Source organism: Mercurialis annua, linkage group LG4 (genome assembly GCF_937616625.2).
Source record: "Mercurialis annua linkage group LG4, ddMerAnnu1.2, whole genome shotgun sequence".
Classification (NCBI taxonomy): Eukaryota; Viridiplantae; Streptophyta; class Magnoliopsida; order Malpighiales; family Euphorbiaceae; genus Mercurialis; species Mercurialis annua.
In genome coordinates, this window is record NC_065573.1 from 15016820 (window position 1) to 15035968 (window position 19149).

Genomic DNA, 19149 nt, shown 5'->3' on the forward strand with positions numbered 1-19149 from the left:
GTATAATTTTAAGGATCGAAATATCTCCAAAAGAATGTGTCTGTATGGAGTATCTACATGAACATAGTTCTTTCAAAACAAATGCTTGTGTGCTAGCACTTTTACTTCTCCAAAAAATTTCAAGTGTGATATTTCTTATTTCCTGAGATGTGTTTGTGTTTTACTATATGGAAAAACACATATTTAAAATCCTAGAGTTAAGTTTGTTTTTATCAGCATTCAACTTAATTAGGGTTGAGTTATTAAAAACACGTTTTCAACTCAATTGAAACACTACGTTTTTAACAAGTCTACACATTCGTATATATCAACACTTAAGTGGCAATATGCCCCTAAACTTGTAAGCAATAGACAATTAACACATAAATTAACTTTGTGGGCAAATCAGTAAACGAACTTGATGATTATAGGCAATTTGCCCATTTTGGCAAATTTCCCCCTCAATTTGTAAGTTAATTGTTTCTTAAATTGGTAATTTGCCCCCTTAATTTGTAAGTTAATTTGTCAAAATGGGCTAATTGCCTATATTCACCAAGTTCGTGTACTGATTTGCCAATAAAATTAATTTATGTGTTAATTGCCCATTGCTTACATGTTGAAGGGGCAAATCGCTACTTAAGTCTATCAATCAATCCTCCTTTTGATATATATAAATTGTCAATATTCAAAAGAAAATACTAAAAGAAAATTCTTATCTTTTATTAAAAAAATTGATTAATTAATTGTTACATATATTTAAAATAACATTTTCTATTTATTAGTATTATTGTACAATTATGATTAGAGATATATAATTTGAATATCTCTTAATTAAATCTAAAGATTCTACTACTAATTTTATATGAGGACTTCGAGATCAAATAAAATATGTTTCTTTCTCATTTAAGAAGCGAAAGATGGGTAGAGAAGTAACACATACTCGATGACCTTAAAACAATTAACATTCAAACAATTTATCATAAAATAAAATAATAATAAAAATTCCAATTTGTTATTAGTAAAAATGATAAATTCAATATACAGTCAAACATAATTGATCACTAACACTTTTATCTCTAAATTCCCACCAACGTGTTATACCAACTCCTAAGAAATGTATCGTTGCAGAACCAGCTGGCAATCCTTTTCCACCTGCTTTCCGTGATAAGAGATCATTCGCTGATGTCATTTGCAATTCTGAACTTGTTACAACTTCTTTTGCATATGAAGATAGCGAGGCCGTTGCCGAATACAAAGAATGGTTATTATCAATCAGTTATTGTCAAGCTTTATTCCAATATCACAAATCATGGAGATAAATTCTTCTCTTTCTAATCTGAACAAAAATTTCAAAAAGGTTTCAGGATACATATATTATGTTGGTTTTTCCTTCTCCTTCAGATGCATTTTCTTTCAAGCATAGCTAAGTCGGTTCTTATCCCAAACTACTCAAGCATTGTTCCTCGGTACAACCTCATTCTTCCTTAACTTATCATCATACTTGATTAAGCATATATACTCTTTTTTCTGGTCTGACCATTTTTTCATGTCGATTGGAAATTTGTTGGGTGCACCTATTAAAGTGAATAACAAGATATTATGCAAAGGTTGTCATTTGACCGTATATATTTGGATAAACAAATCGTCATGACAATGATATGTGTATTTTATCGGACAAAGTGTTCATTTATTACATATTGTCCTAGATCATGTTGTGAAAATATTTATCCTTAACTGTTAAAAATATGAGTGATAAATTCATTTATGCGCAAGGGCACCCAGATTCGAATCTATAGAGCAATCTAAATACTAGTTCGCAATTTGTTGATTTTACGACTGGAGTATCACATTATTCAAAATCATCATTACTATTTATTCCCCAAATTAATATGAATTACTAATGAGTGAAGTTAGCGAGACTCATGTTACCTGATAGAGATCGGAATAAACATAGACATTCATTAGTTGAGTAGGTCAAACAATGATACTAGATGACTTGTACATGATATATAAAATGACCATTGAATTTGCGTACTATAGAAATTTGAACACTCAAAATCTTGAAATTATTTAATGAGTGGAATTGAATAACTGGTGAATTTCATTTGCTGAAAGAAGTTGATAATTGTAAAGATTAAACTTATAAACTACACACAGGGAAAAGTGGAACCTTTTTCTCTACAAAATCTGCAGCCGAATGTACTAAATAAAACATTTACCTTCTCTGAGATTGCGCTTTACATCGGTTAAACTATTACCTCCCATTTTACCACATGACGCCAATTTCTAGCTTGACCTAAAACATCTGATTTGGGAACATGGAGCACCATTGCGCGCCAAAGAATGACCCCATCAGCAAGTGTAGTATGCATTGCTTATGGCACAATTAGTGAGACAGATTGGAGTAAAAATTGATTCATCCATTGTATGTATATACTGGTATTTGCCAATTCTTGGTGTTCTTCTTAGGATCATCAGTAAGGCTCAGATCCGCATCATCTTCCTTGAATGTTCTAATCGACGTTTTTGCACCCATTATTATAAGCCTCTCAATCATAAATAGTTGGTAATTATTCTCAATCAACGGATCCAATATCCAGCTATAGTTCGATGAATATGCCAATTTGTATCTGCAATATTAACCAAAAATTACAAGAGTTAAAGTTCACTTGATTATGTATGTCCTTTTTCATAGGAAAAAACAAAGCAAAAATATATCCCTATTGAACTTAGCTGAACATATTTACATAGTTGTCAAAAGGCGCTAGTAGGCGAGGGTTGTGCTGCGCCTGAGAAACACCTCAGGCGACCACCTTCATCCTGGCGCACCTCAGGCACACTTAAGTGAGAAGCACAGTAAAAATAAGCTTGCGCCTCGCGCTATATGAGGCCCCTTGCACATTAGGTGCGCCTAGCGCCTTAACAACCATGCATATATTTAAATACAAAATTTAGCAGCCAGGACCAGAAACATTATACTAGGTATGATCGATGGAATGCAGACCCGAAAATGCAGTGTCTCGTTCACATTTGAGATTCCTGATCTTCTAAAATAGATTAACCATCCTGTTTACAAGACGGAGTCCCATGTCTAAGACAACCCACTTGTAATCTATTTTCAATTTCATAAAAGCATATATTGACGTAGAAATTGACTTCTATATTTAATTTAGTCATTCCTAGTAAATAAGCTGCTCTGTCAGAAGAGGCATCATTAATAAACCTTTTATGAGCTATGTTACATGGAAATAGAAACGCTGAACTGGAAGAAACTGGTGAAACATCATTTTTTACAAGGATAGAATATAAATTTAGAGTTTTGGAGTTTCAAAGAAGCTGAAACATAGGGAATCAATAAGTTTCCGAGCAATATAGTTTGCGGTCAGCAAATTTAATTTATTATGCTTGACCTCCGGATGTCAAAATCCAAAGAAAACAATGAAATTGCCTACATCTACATCTATAAGCAGATAGAGGGAGAGTTTGGTGGTAGGAAAAGATATACGGTGACTGATTATGTACATGATTGAAAAGGGGTGATTACATCTGATATCAATAATAAGCTCAACTGAAAATTTGAAATAAACAAACATTCAAACTAATTATCGTAGAAGTTTGCAAACATTGTCAAGCATGAGCTTGCATTTGATTTCTTTCTCAATGAGGTATAAACACAGAGGTGATAACAAGAGATGGTTAAAATTGAGTAACATAGTTGATTGCAGCAGACATCAGTCAGCATACATTAATGGAACGTTACCACTTCCAAACTCTTTGGATTGAAGTGTTTCAAATATTTTGATCTACAGTTTAATTTTATCATACAACATTTGCCTACTGTTTGATATTTTGCCAGGGTGAACCAAGTCAGGTATAAAGGAAGCATCTATATATAAAAAAGTTAAACTGGACGTTAAAATATACGTTCTTTTATCGTTTCAACGTCGTTCCATTTCTGTTATTTAATGACTTATTTATATTATAAAATAAGAAATAATTGGATTTGTATCCCAAACAAACATCATTAGTAATGCTAATTCATGCAAATCTTATTAAGCATGAGAAGAATACCTGACAGAGAGAGGTGAGAAGAATCCTGGAGTTTTCTCATTTGAAGCAATAAAAAGAGTTCGTCCTCGTGGGACACACTTTTCAATCCTGTGAAGCATAAACTCTGGGCGCGTGTCCCTGTCCAGATGAGGATGTAAGGTCCGAGCAACGCCAAACCTGTCCAACCTAGTTTTTATTTTATCACCACGACGCACATGGATAGCATCATAATCACCGAGGAGAGTCTTTATCTGTAGAGGAAATTACTTAGAATCAGCTTAATGAATCGAAAAACCCGTAACTTCGAAAGTTTTTTTTATACATGCTTTGCAGGAAGTAAGACTAAGCAAGGCAAATGGCAATTAAATCAATTTGTGGAAACTTGGTGGTGAACAGAAAAGTAGTGGATATTGCACCGTTAAGTTTTTCTACATATATTAATGTTAGCAACAGCCACATTAGGTCCTAAGAGAATCTAAATTACATTCTAACTGTTAATTGCATCCTACCAGAAACATCACTGGTTTATAGCAAACTGTAATGTTTACTATTTAGAGATCCATACAGCATTAAGTCTGAAATATAACCTTTGTTCAAAATTTTTGCTCACATATTTCAAAATAATTACAAACAATATCGGTGCCCTTTGCCAACTATTTAAAGCTGGTGCCCCATATCTGTCTCTATTTCCACAAAACCCCATGTACTCAAAACTGAATAAATATGTCAAGGGCTTCTGTAGCAGACACCGGAAAATTTACTCTAGGATAACTTCAAATATGGAGTCTGCTACATCTTTAAATTTCAGCATTTCTCGTTAGAGTTCAAAGAAAATATCAGACTACTTCTAGTCTAATATAAGCTTCACCTAAAACCTAGAAGATGGCCGAGGGAAGCATTGAGAACACCAATTTAAAAAGTACCAACCAATAAGATTGGGGTGATAAACATGGGTACAGAGTTCCTAGACAATTTCAGGTTTAATAAAATGATCCCTGGTTATTGAGTTGAGATATTAAGTTAAAGAATTTCAAGACTGGAGGGTTACACTGTTAGACATTTGTTGATTTGCAGAACAGGTTATAATTAACAAAACCATACGAGAATTCTGAAGCCACAAATGATGCAAAATAAGCAAAAGAGACACTAATGAAAAGCATATCCAGTCACATTTCTTTTCTACCCAAATTTTCAAAGTATTTTTAGATGGTTAGGTACGCGACACAGATTGGAACTTTATGCTTATAACCAATTTCTAAGTAATCAAATGCCTTGCATTTATGTAAAAGTTCACCAAATAGTTGTGGTAGAAAACACCAATCGTGTTCCCAGCCAATCCACAGTAAAGAAATTATTATACAGTAGCTATGAAAATTTTCATTCTACATCTGTTTATGCATAAAACATTAAATGTCCTCCGAAGAACCATATCCCAGCATTAGGATTTAAGAAAAAAATAATAAATTCATGGTCAAATAACTTCCTGTAGGCATTAAGAGCAATAATGTAGGTTTTTTTAGTTTATTTCTTTTTATGATAAAAAAGGTCAGTGGTACTAATTGTTGCATACCTTGTCTGCTGCATCTCTTAATCTCCTTGCAGCCATGGAAGGAAGAAATGAATATGATAATAATATTGCACTACGGTCATTTCGATTCTTACATTCCATGAACCTGAATGGCCATCAACGATTAGCACCTATACAGAAACTTGCTAAATGCACAATTCAACCTGAAATTTTAGGGGAGAGATATTATGAAACATTTAAAACATTTTCAAGAACAGTCATAAATCTTTCATATCTTGCCCACATTATTCTCTAAGTTCTTCACAGAGCAATCGGTCTCAATTCTGACTCATCATATCCAACGCAAACTTAAACAATTTAAGACTCTTGACCATGTCAGCCAGATAATCAATAAATGGAACAAGTAGAACCATGTATTTTCTCTAACCCAATTAAGAAGCATAAACATACCCAATCCAGCAAATTAGACCACACCAACAAGTTCAAACCAAACTTTCAGGATACAGCTATGCAAAACAAGCATCAGGAATAGTACAGCACTTCCCTTCCAATTTCAGACAGTACATCAATAAATATCTAAATTATCAAAAAAAAAAAAATCTTCTCTAAACCCATATAAAGCATTTTTTTAATAATCTTCCCAATGATTACTTTTCTTTAAATTATTCCACACGATCCCTCATTCAATCTTCCCAGTTACCAAATGACTTATACTCCAGCAGCTAAAATGAAATAAGGAACAAAAACGACAACATGATATTTAAATTCAAATACCATGAAAGAGGGCTTGCTGTTCGATTTATGAGCAAGAGATTTGTGTAGGCATTGTTCTCTTTGAGATTGTCCCGACTAACTCCATCAACATGGGCAACTCCTCTAGCTCCCAGTTTCATACTTGTTGATAGTACCTGATACCAAACTTTTGAATTGTCCAAAATTACGGGTATGGTTTTAGATATGAGATCCATGTCATACAAAGAGTCCATGGCACAAGAGTTTGTAGCCCACCTGTCAAACAAAACTAACCAAGATTTAATTATACAATTAACTGTTCTGATTGATTAAATGCATATATACATAAATGAAGAAGCCAAGCCCATTGCTACTTCACACCTTTCTTATATAAATTTGAAAACTAGAAACGACTATACTCTGGAATAATAATTATTAAGAGAATGATCTTATCCCATAGTCAAGTAGAGCATTAAAACAACACCATATTGCAAAATCTGGAGTTTTAAGTTTAATAATTTTATTAAATTGTTTTCTACTTTCTTGGAATAATACTTTCTTTTGCAAGAGACTCTACATGAAAGAGGTATAAGAAAAATACCTTTCTTCGGAACTTGCATTGCCAGAATGATGAAGCATTCCCTTCTTATTGTGAATTGGATTGATACACATTGCGGAAGGCATCACAAATGTCCTACAACAATGGGAATAAAATAAATACGACGAAAGGGAGAAGAAATTCTGATAGGTTTTCATGCCAAACCAAGTAGAATAGTGCAAAAGAATAAATATAGCTACTGGAAATGGAATAAGGTTTATGTTAGATAAAATCTCATGTTCATTTAACCACCCATATTCTCACAGCTGTTGCTATTTCTTACTCCATTATCTCGCGCGACTTCAGCCTCACCTGTGCTTTTCCTACACATCTAACCCTTTCTCTCCTATTTTAAAACTTCTATTGCCGCTTTATAGCAAATTAAGGCTTGAATAAACACGGTGGGGAATGCCATGAATTCATATTTGAGTTAAAGACGGCAAGTAGTTATATTCAAGATCTACATAGCTGATTCATATTAAAGCCATTTTAGATTAATATTTAATGCTCATTTCACTACCCTTCTTCTCACTATCGGTATTTCGTCCACTATGTTCTCTCCCACCCCCATCACACTCTTGGCAGCACTCTCCCCTGTTTCTCCTGTATGTCTAACAATATTTTCTTTTTCGTTGTGCTATTGCTAGAGTATATTGACTGCATTTCTACTAGAGCTCATGCATTAGTTCCAGGTCTCAGTTTCGGTAGTATTGGTCTTATGAATGGCAATTTTTAACTATCCACTAGCGTTTTCAGCTTCCTTTGCTATAAACAAAGATCAGTATGTGCACTGTAACAATGCCTAATTCTATGAAAATAAAACATCGGGCATGACAATAGCTAAAAATTAGAAATGCAATATCAACAATAGCAGGCATTGACCATTTAATGCCATCTCTAAACCCATAAATAATATCTTAGTCTAAAAAAATGCAGTATTGAAGCACAGTTAAATCCAAATAGTATAAGCGTTAAATCGTGGGTTCAATTTCTTCCCCAGCCTCTCCCCCTTCCCCAATTATAAAAAACACCATATTCCAAACAGAAATTTGAACTCAAAACAACAAATTAACGCAAATATAAGCAACCCAATGAAACCAAACAATTCAAAAGACAAAGAGAAAAATGCATAAAAATTCAGAGACCTACCTGTTCAAGAACATGGCTTCTTCAAGGGCACACCTAAGACTAGACTCCTGATGGCCCAAACCCTCGCAAGAATCACAGTGCTTACCGGGGCAATCGATTCTATTGCCCCAATACAAGTACCTGTCATGTGAAGACAGTGTGTTTTTGGGTTTAACGATGTCTATCATATAATGGGTAGTTGGGGATGAGAACGAGAAGCCATGGGTGGAAATTAGAGAGGAGAAAAGGAAAAACAGGGCAATGGTGGAGATGCATATAATGATGGTGAGAGTTGGATAGCTGAAGGGTTTTGATTTGGTTGGCCTTAGGGGTTTACTAATAGTTGCCATTGTTAGAGCATAGAAGCAAAGAATGGAGATTTGGAAGATATTTTTAATGGAGAAGATGTTACTTGCAGTTCGTTTATGTCACTGTTTAGATCTGCCAACATCACCAAAAGTGGGCCACCAACAACAAGAACTAGACTACGAATAAAGGATCACTTTACCCCTTCAGCTTGATACGAAGTATGAAAAAACGTTTAAGTTGAAAAAACCGGATTATTTTACCCAAATTTAGAAAAATCAGTTCAAAAACACATACATAATGATGTGGCACCGTAATTGGATAGTGCGATTCTAAATTTTAAATAATTAACTCTAATTTACTTTAGTTAACTCTAATTAACTTAATTTAATTAAACATTTAACCCTAATTAATCTAATTTAATCAAATATCTAATCTAAATTTTAAAACCGATAAATTCATCGGGTTTTTTTGCACCGCCACCGCCACTATTCCTCCACCTCCACCAACCATATAATACCATGTAAATTTAAAGGACTATATTTTTCCATTTGTGGAATAATTATTAGGACTGGGAGAACGTAAATTAAATTTGAGGATAAGTTTAATTTATAGTATCTCCGGAAATATAAAATAGTTATAGAAGTTAAAATATAAAATTTGGATATTTATATTTTAACTAACGGAAATTAAGAAATGCTTATAAATTACAATAGAATAATTTATAAGTCCCGTGTGAATATTTTTGGAGTCAATATTCCGGGAATATTTTTAAAAAATTACTCCTAAAATTTTATAGAATTTGGAGATAGAAATTTTATTAAGTGGGTCTAATTTACCCTAATAAATCTTAAATGATTTATTAAAAATAAAATATAGGTCCCGTGCGTGAGAATAAATATTACGTTTTTATTCTATTTACAAATTATGGAATTCATGGTTAAAATTTCATAAAATTCGGAGTTCGTTGTCCGTTTTAGTTACGGACGAGTATTTACGAATCTGGGTTAAAGTAACGCGTGAATGCGTAGGGACTAGTTTAGTTTTTAGCCAAACTGTATAAACTCCTAATTCAAATGAATTGTATCATTAGAATTCAGAAACCTAAAAGTTAGGTTTTAAGGTTATAGAGAACGGCGACGACGTGATCGACAGTAGGTTATCTGTTTTCGATCTGATTTCTCGTTTCTAACTTGGATTTTTTCGATAATCCGATATTAATCAAAGTTATAACCATTCGAATATATAACGGTTACCGTATCAAATCTATATGTATTGATTTTACGTTTCAATTGCAGAATTGAGTCGTTTGTTATGTGAATCGATGCTTTGGATCGAAAAACGAAGTTTAAGCTCGACAAAATTGGCCTGGGAATAGAGTTTATGTGGCTTTGCGTGAAGCATAGCCACTATGCATGAGCACAGTGACTGTGCGGACGCACGGCCTAAGCTTTGCGTACGCATAGCCGGACTGTGCGACCGCACAGGTAGGGGTGTAAACGAACCGAGCCGTTCGCGAGCAGCTCAGTGTTCGGCTCGATAAGAGCTCGGTTCATGTTTATTCGTATTCTAAACGAACCGAGCTCAAACGTGATTTTATCTTTGTTAATATAAACGAGCCGAACATGAACATACTAATGTTCGGCTCGTTTACGTTCACGAACAGCTCGAATAAGAGTTTGTGAACGAGCTCGATAAAAAGCTCGTGAACGAGCTCGTATATAGTTCACGAACAAACTTGTTTAAAACTCGATTAGGTGTTCGCGAAATAATTCATATTTAAATTAATTTATACAATTATGTTTCCAATTTATTTAGCTCGTATTTGTGAACGTGCTCGATTACATTGTTTTAATTTATCCGGCTCATATTCGTGTTTGTTCATTCAACAGCTAATGTTCGTTTGTTTGTCCTCAAAACAAGCGGGGTCGCGAACGAGTACGTTTAGTACTTATCGAGCTCGTCCACGAGCCTATTCGGGAACAAGCTCGTTTAGTACTTATCGACCTCGTTCTTGAGCTCGTTTACGAACTTGTTCTCTTAGCGGCTAAACGAACAAACACGAGCTGAACACAAACCAAACATAAACACTATAAAATCTAAACTAACCGAACATGAACACTCCATTCAAAACTCGAATGAACATGAACCGAACATGAACACCTTGTTCGCTAAATGAGCCGAACACGAACACTCCAAAGCTTGGCTCGGCTCGGTTCATTTACACCCCTAGCCACAGGGACACTGTGTGGACGCACAGGGACACTGTGCGCCTGTGCTGGCGAACAGGTCTTTGCGCCAGTGCGCACTTCCAACGTGCTTTCGCACGTCGAGCTCCGAATTGTTGAGGTTCGGACAATTTTGAACTCTACGTTCAATACGGAATTAAAAGGACTTTGAATTACGAACTAGGATGTTTAATGGACAAAAAAAGAACTTGGATAATTAAGGGAGTTTGATTAATAAAAATAAAGGGATGTTTTAATTATGTCCTCTATTAATCAAAATGATTAATAATAAGAGGACTATAAGTTGATATCGAGATAAGGATAGACTATATGTTATAAGTCTAGCAATGTTTAGAGAGTTTACTCCTTAGAGTTAGAATTCTTATTTGAATTATTTTTAACAATTGAATTCCAACTAGATCCGACGGGTCAATGGGCTACCGGACCAGCGGAGTATGAGACATTCTAATCTTGTTTTAGGGATAGCGGTTCTGCGAGTTCGCATTTTACTTATGAATATTGATACCTAAAATATTTATAACTCAAAATATTATTTAAATCTCATTGCATTGAGTCGATTTGAAACCGATATAGATCCATTAAAACATGCTACCTATTAAGCGGAAATAGGCTGTGTGATCACCGATACCGATACTATAGACTAAGCATGTTATTATTTAGAGAGATAGGGATGATTATGTTAGTTCATTGGGCAACAGAAATGTTGGTGACCCTGACTTAACGGGTAAACCCTGAGACGGCAGTAATATTGTTGCGGTCACGAGTAAAACCGTGATGGCAGTTTCTGATTATAGTCCAAGTACAAAAGGTATAGAATTTGAGATGGCAGTGATTCAGTTCACGGTCTAATTTGTTGTATCAGACTATGGTGATTGTGGTTCATACTATAGTTTTACCCATTAGGGTTTGATGTTTAGGGTTTCATCTGGATCGGTTGTCTGGCTGCATAATGAATGTTTCTCATGCAATTTCTGTTTTATTAATATTCCTAAGTAATTATGTGAACTCACTCAATATTGACCCCCGTTGATATTTCACTTTTACAGATAAATAGTTTTGACGTGACCAGACTTCCAATCCTGTGTCCGGAAGTCGTTATTGAGTATGTCACTCTAGAGATGCAGACTAGTTCGGTCGTATCAGTAGTTCGTTTTAAAATGACTTACTCTGATATGAAACTAATGTTTTGTATATATGGTTTTGAATGTTGCGTGTTTGTAAAAAAAAGGGCTTTTGCCAGTGTTTATAAAGTAAGACTAGATTTGTGTTTAAAGTTATGTGTTTGTACAAACGTATTTTAACCAGACGCCTGATGTGTGAACTGGTTTACACTGCTGGCATTGTATTCGAACAGGGCTATCATATGATGTATGATATGTACGCATACTACCCTGAGTCCAGGAATACAATCACAGAGTTTTGATTACATATTTGTTTAAAGGTTTTCAAATACTTGCGAAAAGAGATTGAGACCTTTTATGTTTTCAAAACGCGAAAAGTTTTACTATTTTTCCTAGGCTTGCTACGGTTTTTGGAACAACTATTCCCATTTCCTAGCGTCGGTCTCGACTCAAGTTTCAGAGTGAAAATTGGATTGTGACAAACTTGGGATCAGAGCAATAGTTTAGATTCTTAGGCCATTGCTAATACATCCTATGTGTTGTGTGTTTTGAGTACCTAGGAACTACTACAGCTATAGGAATCGAGTCATGTCTTTGATACGTTATAATTTGTTTTGATAAAAATTCAGCTTTTCCCTATAGGCTGTGAGTCTGTGTTATGTTTGCACATGTTATATGATATGATGAGCATGTGCATAATTGATGTTGCCAATGAGGTGACTATGTGTACCTGTTGAACTCTACTTTATCATGTGTGTGTGTCTGATAGTAGCGTGGGTTGCTTTGGTTTGGATGGATGACCAACGGCAAACACGAGGGCGCATTGCTATAGCACAACATGATGAAAAGGGTCAAGATGAATCATTTGTTTGCGGAGGAAAAAATGTACAGGCTGACGCGGCAGGTCAAGGCCGTGGACGAGGCCGTGGTAGAGGTAGAGCTAGAGCTATAGGTCAAGCAGAAGGGGAACAAGAACCTGTTCAGGCACCGGAAATGCCTCAACAACCTAATGTCTCAGGCTTTGATTTTAATCAGTTCTTAGCTGGAGTTGCAGCTATGCATGCCAATCAAGTCAAGAATCAGGCTATGCATAGGGAGCAACTATTGCAATAACAACAGCGTGTTGGTGCAAATGTCGATCGAGATAGTGTCTTATCTTATATGAAACTTAAGCCAGTGCACTTTGATGGTTCTGGTGATGCGTTACATTTCCTTGAGGAAGTCGAGCGTAATGCTAGACGTCTGCAGGCTGACGAGAGACAGTCAATCTTGTTAGAAGAGATGTTGATGAAAGGAGCAGCAAAAGATTGGTTTCAACATAGAGTCTAACCAACGATGAATCGGATGACCTAGGCAGAATTTGTTACTCGATATAGAGAGTTCTTTCTGCCATTTTCTGTGACAAAAAGCTATCGCGACAGACTACTGAATTTAGTTAAAGGAGATAAATTAATGCAGGAATATGTAGCGGAGTTCACTAGGTGGGAATAGACCTCAATAACAAGGTCACTACCACAACAACCAAGGCCAAGGAAACAACTATGGTGGTAGACCTCAACACCCTCCCGGTTTTCAACCCCAAAAGAATATGGATGAAGGAAACATACTTGCAAAGTTGTTAGAGAAATTTGAGAAAATAGAATAAAGGGAGAAGAACCAAGCTTCAACCATCAGCCGTTTGGAAACTCATATCTCCCAACTTGCTATCAACCTTCAAGGTAGACCTCAAGGAGGATTACCATCCGCTATGGAAAACAATCCAAGGGAGAAACTTAAGGCGGTTGAGCTTAGGAGTGATAAGAACCTTGAAAAAGCTAATGGAAAGAGGCTAAGGATTGAGGAGGATGAGCCTCAAGTGGTGATTGATGTTGCAAGATCAAGTCAAGAGCTACCTAAGGCTTGTGAGGAGGTGGGTATTGATATTGAAGAGCCATATGTGAGACCACCACCACCTCCACCTTTCGTGCAAAAAGTAACATTTCCAAGCTGGCTAAGTAAACCGCCGGACAATCAAAAGTTTCATAAGTTTCTTGAAGTATTCAAGAAACTTCAAATCAACCTAAGTCTAGTGGATGCGCTAGGGGAGATGCCCCAATATGCTAAGTTTTTTAAGGACATCATTACCAACAAGAGGAGTTGGGACAATGGTGCAACAATCTCCATTCCGGAAGTTTGTAGCTCAATTATCTTGAGCAATCTACCGGCTAAGTTGAAGGACCCAGGGAGTTTTTCTATACCTTGCACTATAAGAAATATGAGTTCAATTAATTGCTTATGTGATTTGGGTGCTAGTACATATCTCATTCCTTTAACTCTTTTCAAGACGCTTTTTGGATATAAAACCGTAAAGAACACCTCGATTGTACTTCAAATTGCGGATCACTCATTGAAGAGGCCTTACCGGATTCTTGAGGATGTGCTTGTAAAGGTTGATAAGTTCATATTTCCGGTTGAATTTATTATCTTGGATTATGCGGTAGATAAAGAGTGCCCAATTATCTTAGGGCGACCCTTTATGAACACTGGAAGATCTTTAATTGATGTGCATTGTGGGAAATTAAACTTGAGGATTGATGAAGAGAAGGTGGAGTTTGACATGAAGAAAGCTATGAGGGGTACCAACGAGGGGGAAGATTGCATGAAGATTGACTTGGTGGACGAGCTTGTGGAATGTCAATTGAAGGAAAATATGGAAGAAATCATTAGGGGAGTGGAAAGAAAAATTAAAGATTTTACTTACCCTGAGCTAGGTCTCGATCGAGAACCAAGTCCTATGAAGCTTCTCGATCGAGACCTTCAAGGAGGAAATTTCCTGGGTCAAATTGGACCACATGTCTCGATCGAGACAGTAACTTCTCGATCGAGACAAGGCAAAATTAAGCCTTGTCTCGATCAAGACACTTCTGTCTCGACCAAGACATGTACTGCAGAGGTCTCAAAGGTTACTTTTCACTTCGATGAACTTGACGATGAGTATTACGAGTAAGACGAGCCCAAACCGAAGAATTTGGTCAAAAATGGGGGGATTACACCTCCATCTTCCGAGGTACCACCAATTGTTGAAATGAAACCACTTCAACCTTACCTCCGGTATACCTTCGTTGGAGAAAACAAGACGCTACCTATCATCATTTCAAACAAGCTTTCGGAAGCTCAAGAGGAGCGGGTGGTGCAAGTCGTCAAGAGCCATGTGTTGGCTATGGGATGGCAAATCTCCGATATTAGGGGGATAAGTCCACAAGTGGTGATGCATAAGATCCACCTAGAGGATGAATCCAAGAAATGCACTCAAAGGCAAAGGAGGTTGAACCCTAACATTAAAGAGGTGGTGCACAAGGAGATAGTCAAGCTCCTAGATGTCGGGATCATCTATCCTATTTTGGATAGTGGATGGGTAAGCCTTATCCAATGTGTGCCTAAAAAAGGGGGAATGACCGTTGTGGAAAATGACAAGGGGGAGCAAATATCTACTAGAACGGTGACCGGTTGGCGAGTATGTATTGGTTACCGCAAGCTAAATGCGGAAACAAGAAAGGATCATTTCCCACTATCATTCATCGATCAAATGCTAGAAAAGGTGGCAGGTTACAAGTAATATTGTTTCCTTGACGGGTACTCCGGTTACAACCAAATTTTGATCTTTCCGGATGACAAAGAGAAGACGACATTCACTTGTCCCTATAGTACCTTCGCCTATCGACGAATGCCTTTTGGTTTATGCAACACACGTGTTATCTTTCAACGGTGCATGACCTCGATCTTCAATGACATGGTGGAAGACATAATGGAGGTATTTATGGATGACTTTTCTATTTTTGGTGATTCTTTTGACAGGTGTTTGGCGAATCTCGAGCGTGTGTTAAAGCGGTGTGAGGACACTATCTTGGTGCTTAATTTGAAGAAGTGCCACTTCATGGTCGAAGAGGATATTGTGCTTGGGCACCAGATTTCAGAAGCGGGTATTGAGGTAGGTAGAGCAAAGACAGAGGTAATCGAGAAATTGGTTGCTCCGGTCACGGTGAAGGGAGTCCGGGCATTCTTGGGCCACGCGGGTTCCTATCGTCGGTTTATTAAGGATTTCTCATCTATCGCAAGGCCTTTGACAAATCTCGTAGTGAAGGATGCCCCATTTGAATTCACAAAGGAGTGCTATGATGCATTTGAGAAATTAAAGGAAGCACTTGTGACCACTCCTATCATTTTGTCTCCGGATTGGAGGTTGCCCTTTGAGCTAATATGTGATGCTAGTGACCAAGCTCTCGGATGTGTGTTGGGGCAACGTAAAGACAAGAGAGTCCATGTGATTTATTATACGAGTAGAACGATGGCGAGGGCTCAATTGAACTACACCACCACGTAAAAGGAGATGCAAGCCTAGTTTCTGCTCTTGGCAAGTTCCGGTCTTATCTTCTTGGACTAAATACTATTGTTTTTACAGATCATGCGGATTTTAGGCACCTCTTTTCCAAACAAGACTCAAAACCTCGCCTAATCCGGTGGATCCTTCTGATGCAAGAATTTGACATCGAGATTTGGGACAAGAAGGGGATGGAGAATGTGGTTGCGGACCACCTATCAAGGCTTGAGAATCCGGAAGCAATTCCAATTGGAGTGGAAATTAATTAGCGATTTTCGGATGAGATGTTGATGGTGATCTCGGAAGTAGGAACACCTTGGTATGCGGAAATTGCAAATTACCTATCTTCGAATATCATGCCACCGGATCTATCACACCATCAAAAGAATAAATTTTTGAGTGATGTGAAATGGTTTTTATTGGATGAACTCTATCTATTCAAGATATGTGGGGATGGTATGATAAGAAGGTGTGTGCCGATACAAGAAGTGATGCAAATTTTTAGCCATTGTCAAGCGTCGGATTATGCGGGGCATTATGAAGCGGCAAGGACCGCTGCTAGAGTTCTTGAGAGAGGATTCTTTTGGCCGACTCTATACCGAGACGCCAAGAATTTTGTGGGTCATTGTGACAGTTGCCAACGGGGTGGAAACATCTCCAAACGAGACGAGATGCCATTGACGTCCATTCAAGAGATAGAGATATTCGATGTATGGGGAATCGACTTCATGGGCCCCTTTCTGGTTTCTTTCGGGAAAATGTACATTTTAGTATGAGTCGACTATGTCTCTAAATGTGTTGAAGCGGAGGCTTTACCCACGACCGACGCTAAGGTGGTCTTGAAGTTCCTAAAGCAACTTATGAACTAGATTCGGACCCCTAGGGTGATTATTAGTGACGGAGGGTCACATTTTTGTAACCGGTAATTTGAAGCTTTAATGAAGAAGGATAATGTTTATCACCGAGTTGCCACCCCCTATCACCCTCAAACAAGTGGCCAAGTGGAAGTATCGAATCACGAATTGAAGTGGATCCTAGAAAAAACGGTGAATGGGACGCGAAAGCATTGGTCTCTCAAATTGGACAATGCGTTATGGGCTTACCGCACGGCATTTAAGACACCACTTGGTATGTCACCTAACCGGACTGTGTATGGGAAGTGATGTCATTTGCCGGTCGAATTGGAACACAAGGCCTATTGGGCGATCAAGAAATTGAATTATGACTTCAAAGCGGCGTGTGAGAAGCGTATGTTGCAACTTAATGAATTGGATGAATTACGGTTCATTGCTTACGAGAATGTCAAGCTTTATAAGGAGAAAACAAAGAGATGGCATGACGCTCACATCTGAATAAAGTCTTTTGAGGTAGGAGCCTTTGTGTTGTTGTACAATTCGAGGTTGATGTTGTTTCCGGCAAATTGAAATCTTGGTAGAGTGGACCTTTCAAAATCCGGCATATAGCGGATCATGGATCATTAGAGTTGGAGAATCAACAAGGAGAAACATTTAAGGTCAACGGACACCGTTGCAAGCCTTACTTGGGACCTTTAGCGGACGAAATAGGCGAGCGAGTCTTGTTCGACCCTCCTTCGTGATCGCAAAATAAAAGGACGGTCAAGCTTCCGACCTTATACAAGCACACTCGAGAGGCAATCTCGGGAGGTTCGATTTGTTTTTTGTATTTAGTTTTTCACTTTGTTAATCTTTTAATTTTAGTATTTTAAATTGCTTTGTTGTGTCTTTTTGTTCAAGATAACTCTGGGATATGTGCTTTGCTTGTGTTGTGTAGGACTTAATGTTTGAGAAATTATTGAGAATGTTAGATTTGGGCATGTCTTGATCGAGAAGTTCTTTTAAGGGGAACTTCTCGATCGAGACATGAAGGAGAAAATTGGTTGGACATTTTTCCCTTGACCTTCTTGATCAAGAAGTTCTTTCCTTAAACTTCTCGAACGAGACACTAAGGGAAATTCCTTTTGCACATTTTTCCCCTCAGCTTCTCGATCGAGAAGCTCAAGTTTAATGAACTTCTCGATCGAGAAGCCTGCTGCAAGTCCCAATAAGATTCCTCTCATTTGAATTTTGAATTTCAAACATATTTCACCTAGGGATTGATGAGGTGGCAAAGATCCAAGCCATTCACAAAAAACAGAACTCACTTGGATTGCTACCATGGCAAGATCTTAACCATTGGAATTTCAAGAGTCTATTTTTCCTTCTTCCTCATTCTTACCCTAAAAAGAAAAGACTCCATTCTCTCTCTAGCAAGAAAAATTCGGCCACCATCAAAACACCTCCATAAATCACCACAACTAACACCAAATTTCACCCAATTCAACCCAATCATGGGAAAAACCACCAAAACAACCTCTTCTTATGGTGCTTCGTCACAAGAACCCCAAGAGCCACAACCACCCACCAAGGGAACACGAACGTGCCGCAAGTCGGTTCCCGGAGGTCCGAATACTCCAAGAGGTTGTCTTGGTGAGATTGAAACCGAAGAGGAGGGAAAAAGGTATAGAGGCGTGGCGGTTCAGTTTGGTATAGATTGGGCATCCATGGAAAGGTTTTATTTAGCGTATGATGTGAGGCGATACCTTGACATCCTTGGGTTACGTGAAATGGAGGAACTTCCGCATGAGGTGTATGAGGAGTTTGTGTATGAATTTTACACTACACTTCGCACAAATATTAATATGTCGGGTATGAGGCGGTTCCATCAAAGAGGGAAATGGAAGTATTTATTGAAAGAGATATTTGTGACTCATCTTCATATGCGAGGTTCGGGGTTGAAGGGAAATCCAATAAGGTTTGATTGGGAGGCGGCATGGCTTGAGTTGAGTGATTTACCGGGGTTTTGAGCAAGACAATCTAAGGTGAACAATATCAAGGACACAGCCTTGCTGGTAGTGGTGAAGTGGCTCGACCACACATTCGGGGGAAGGATAGAGTTCAATACGATGGGGGAGACCGAGCTATTAATGCTTAATGCATGCGTACACCCCGAGGTGGAAGCTTATCAAATTGATACGGCGGAAATACTCTTTAACCGTAATAAAGCGGTCGCGGAGAAGTCCAGACCTCTTGGGTTTTCTCCTA

The 19149-nt window shown here is 37.5% G+C and overlaps 2 protein-coding genes across 2 annotated transcripts; one reads left to right on the forward strand and one right to left on the reverse strand.

Moving 5' to 3' along the window:
- Positions 1-2039: 2039 nt before the first annotated feature.
- Positions 2040-8455, reverse strand: LOC126676817 (uncharacterized). The gene is made up of 6 exons (XM_050371107.1): positions 8037-8455; positions 6891-6983; positions 6332-6565; positions 5600-5702; positions 4051-4280; positions 2040-2609 (listed from the first exon to the last, which is right to left on the reverse strand). Exons 1-6 carry the CDS (start codon positions 8363-8365, stop codon positions 2396-2398), a joined length of 1203 nt encoding a protein of 400 aa, XP_050227064.1. The 5' UTR covers positions 8366-8455; the 3' UTR covers positions 2040-2395.
- Positions 8456-16986: 8531 nt separating this feature from the next.
- LOC126678331 (uncharacterized) lies at positions 16987-17645 on the forward strand. The gene is made up of 3 exons (XM_050373234.1): positions 16987-17176; positions 17282-17349; positions 17484-17645. Exons 1-3 carry the CDS (start codon positions 16987-16989, stop codon positions 17643-17645), a joined length of 420 nt encoding a protein of 139 aa, XP_050229191.1.
- The last annotated feature ends 1504 nt before the right edge of the window (positions 17646-19149 follow it).

Coding starts and splice junctions, on each gene's coding strand:
- LOC126676817 (XM_050371107.1), bottom strand. CDS start 8,365: ATGGCAACTATTAGTAAACCCCTAAGGCCAACCAAATCAAAACCCTTC. Junction 6,984..8,036: donor GAAGCCATGTTCTTGAACAG/GTAGGTCTCTGA, acceptor CCATTGTTGTAG/GACATTTGTGATGCCTTCCG. Junction 2,610..4,050: donor TTCTCACCTCTCTCTGTCAG/GTATTCTTCTCA, acceptor TTAATATTGCAG/ATACAAATTGGCATATTCAT.
- LOC126678331 (XM_050373234.1), top strand. CDS start 16,987: ATGAAGAAGGATAATGTTTATCACCGAGTTGCCACCCCCTATCACCCT. Junction 17,177..17,281: donor GGCATTTAAGACACCACTTG/GTATGTCACCTA, acceptor ATGACTTCAAAG/CGGCGTGTGAGAAGCGTATG. Junction 17,350..17,483: donor GGTTCATTGCTTACGAGAAT/GTCAAGCTTTAT, acceptor AAATCTTGGTAG/AGTGGACCTTTCAAAATCCG.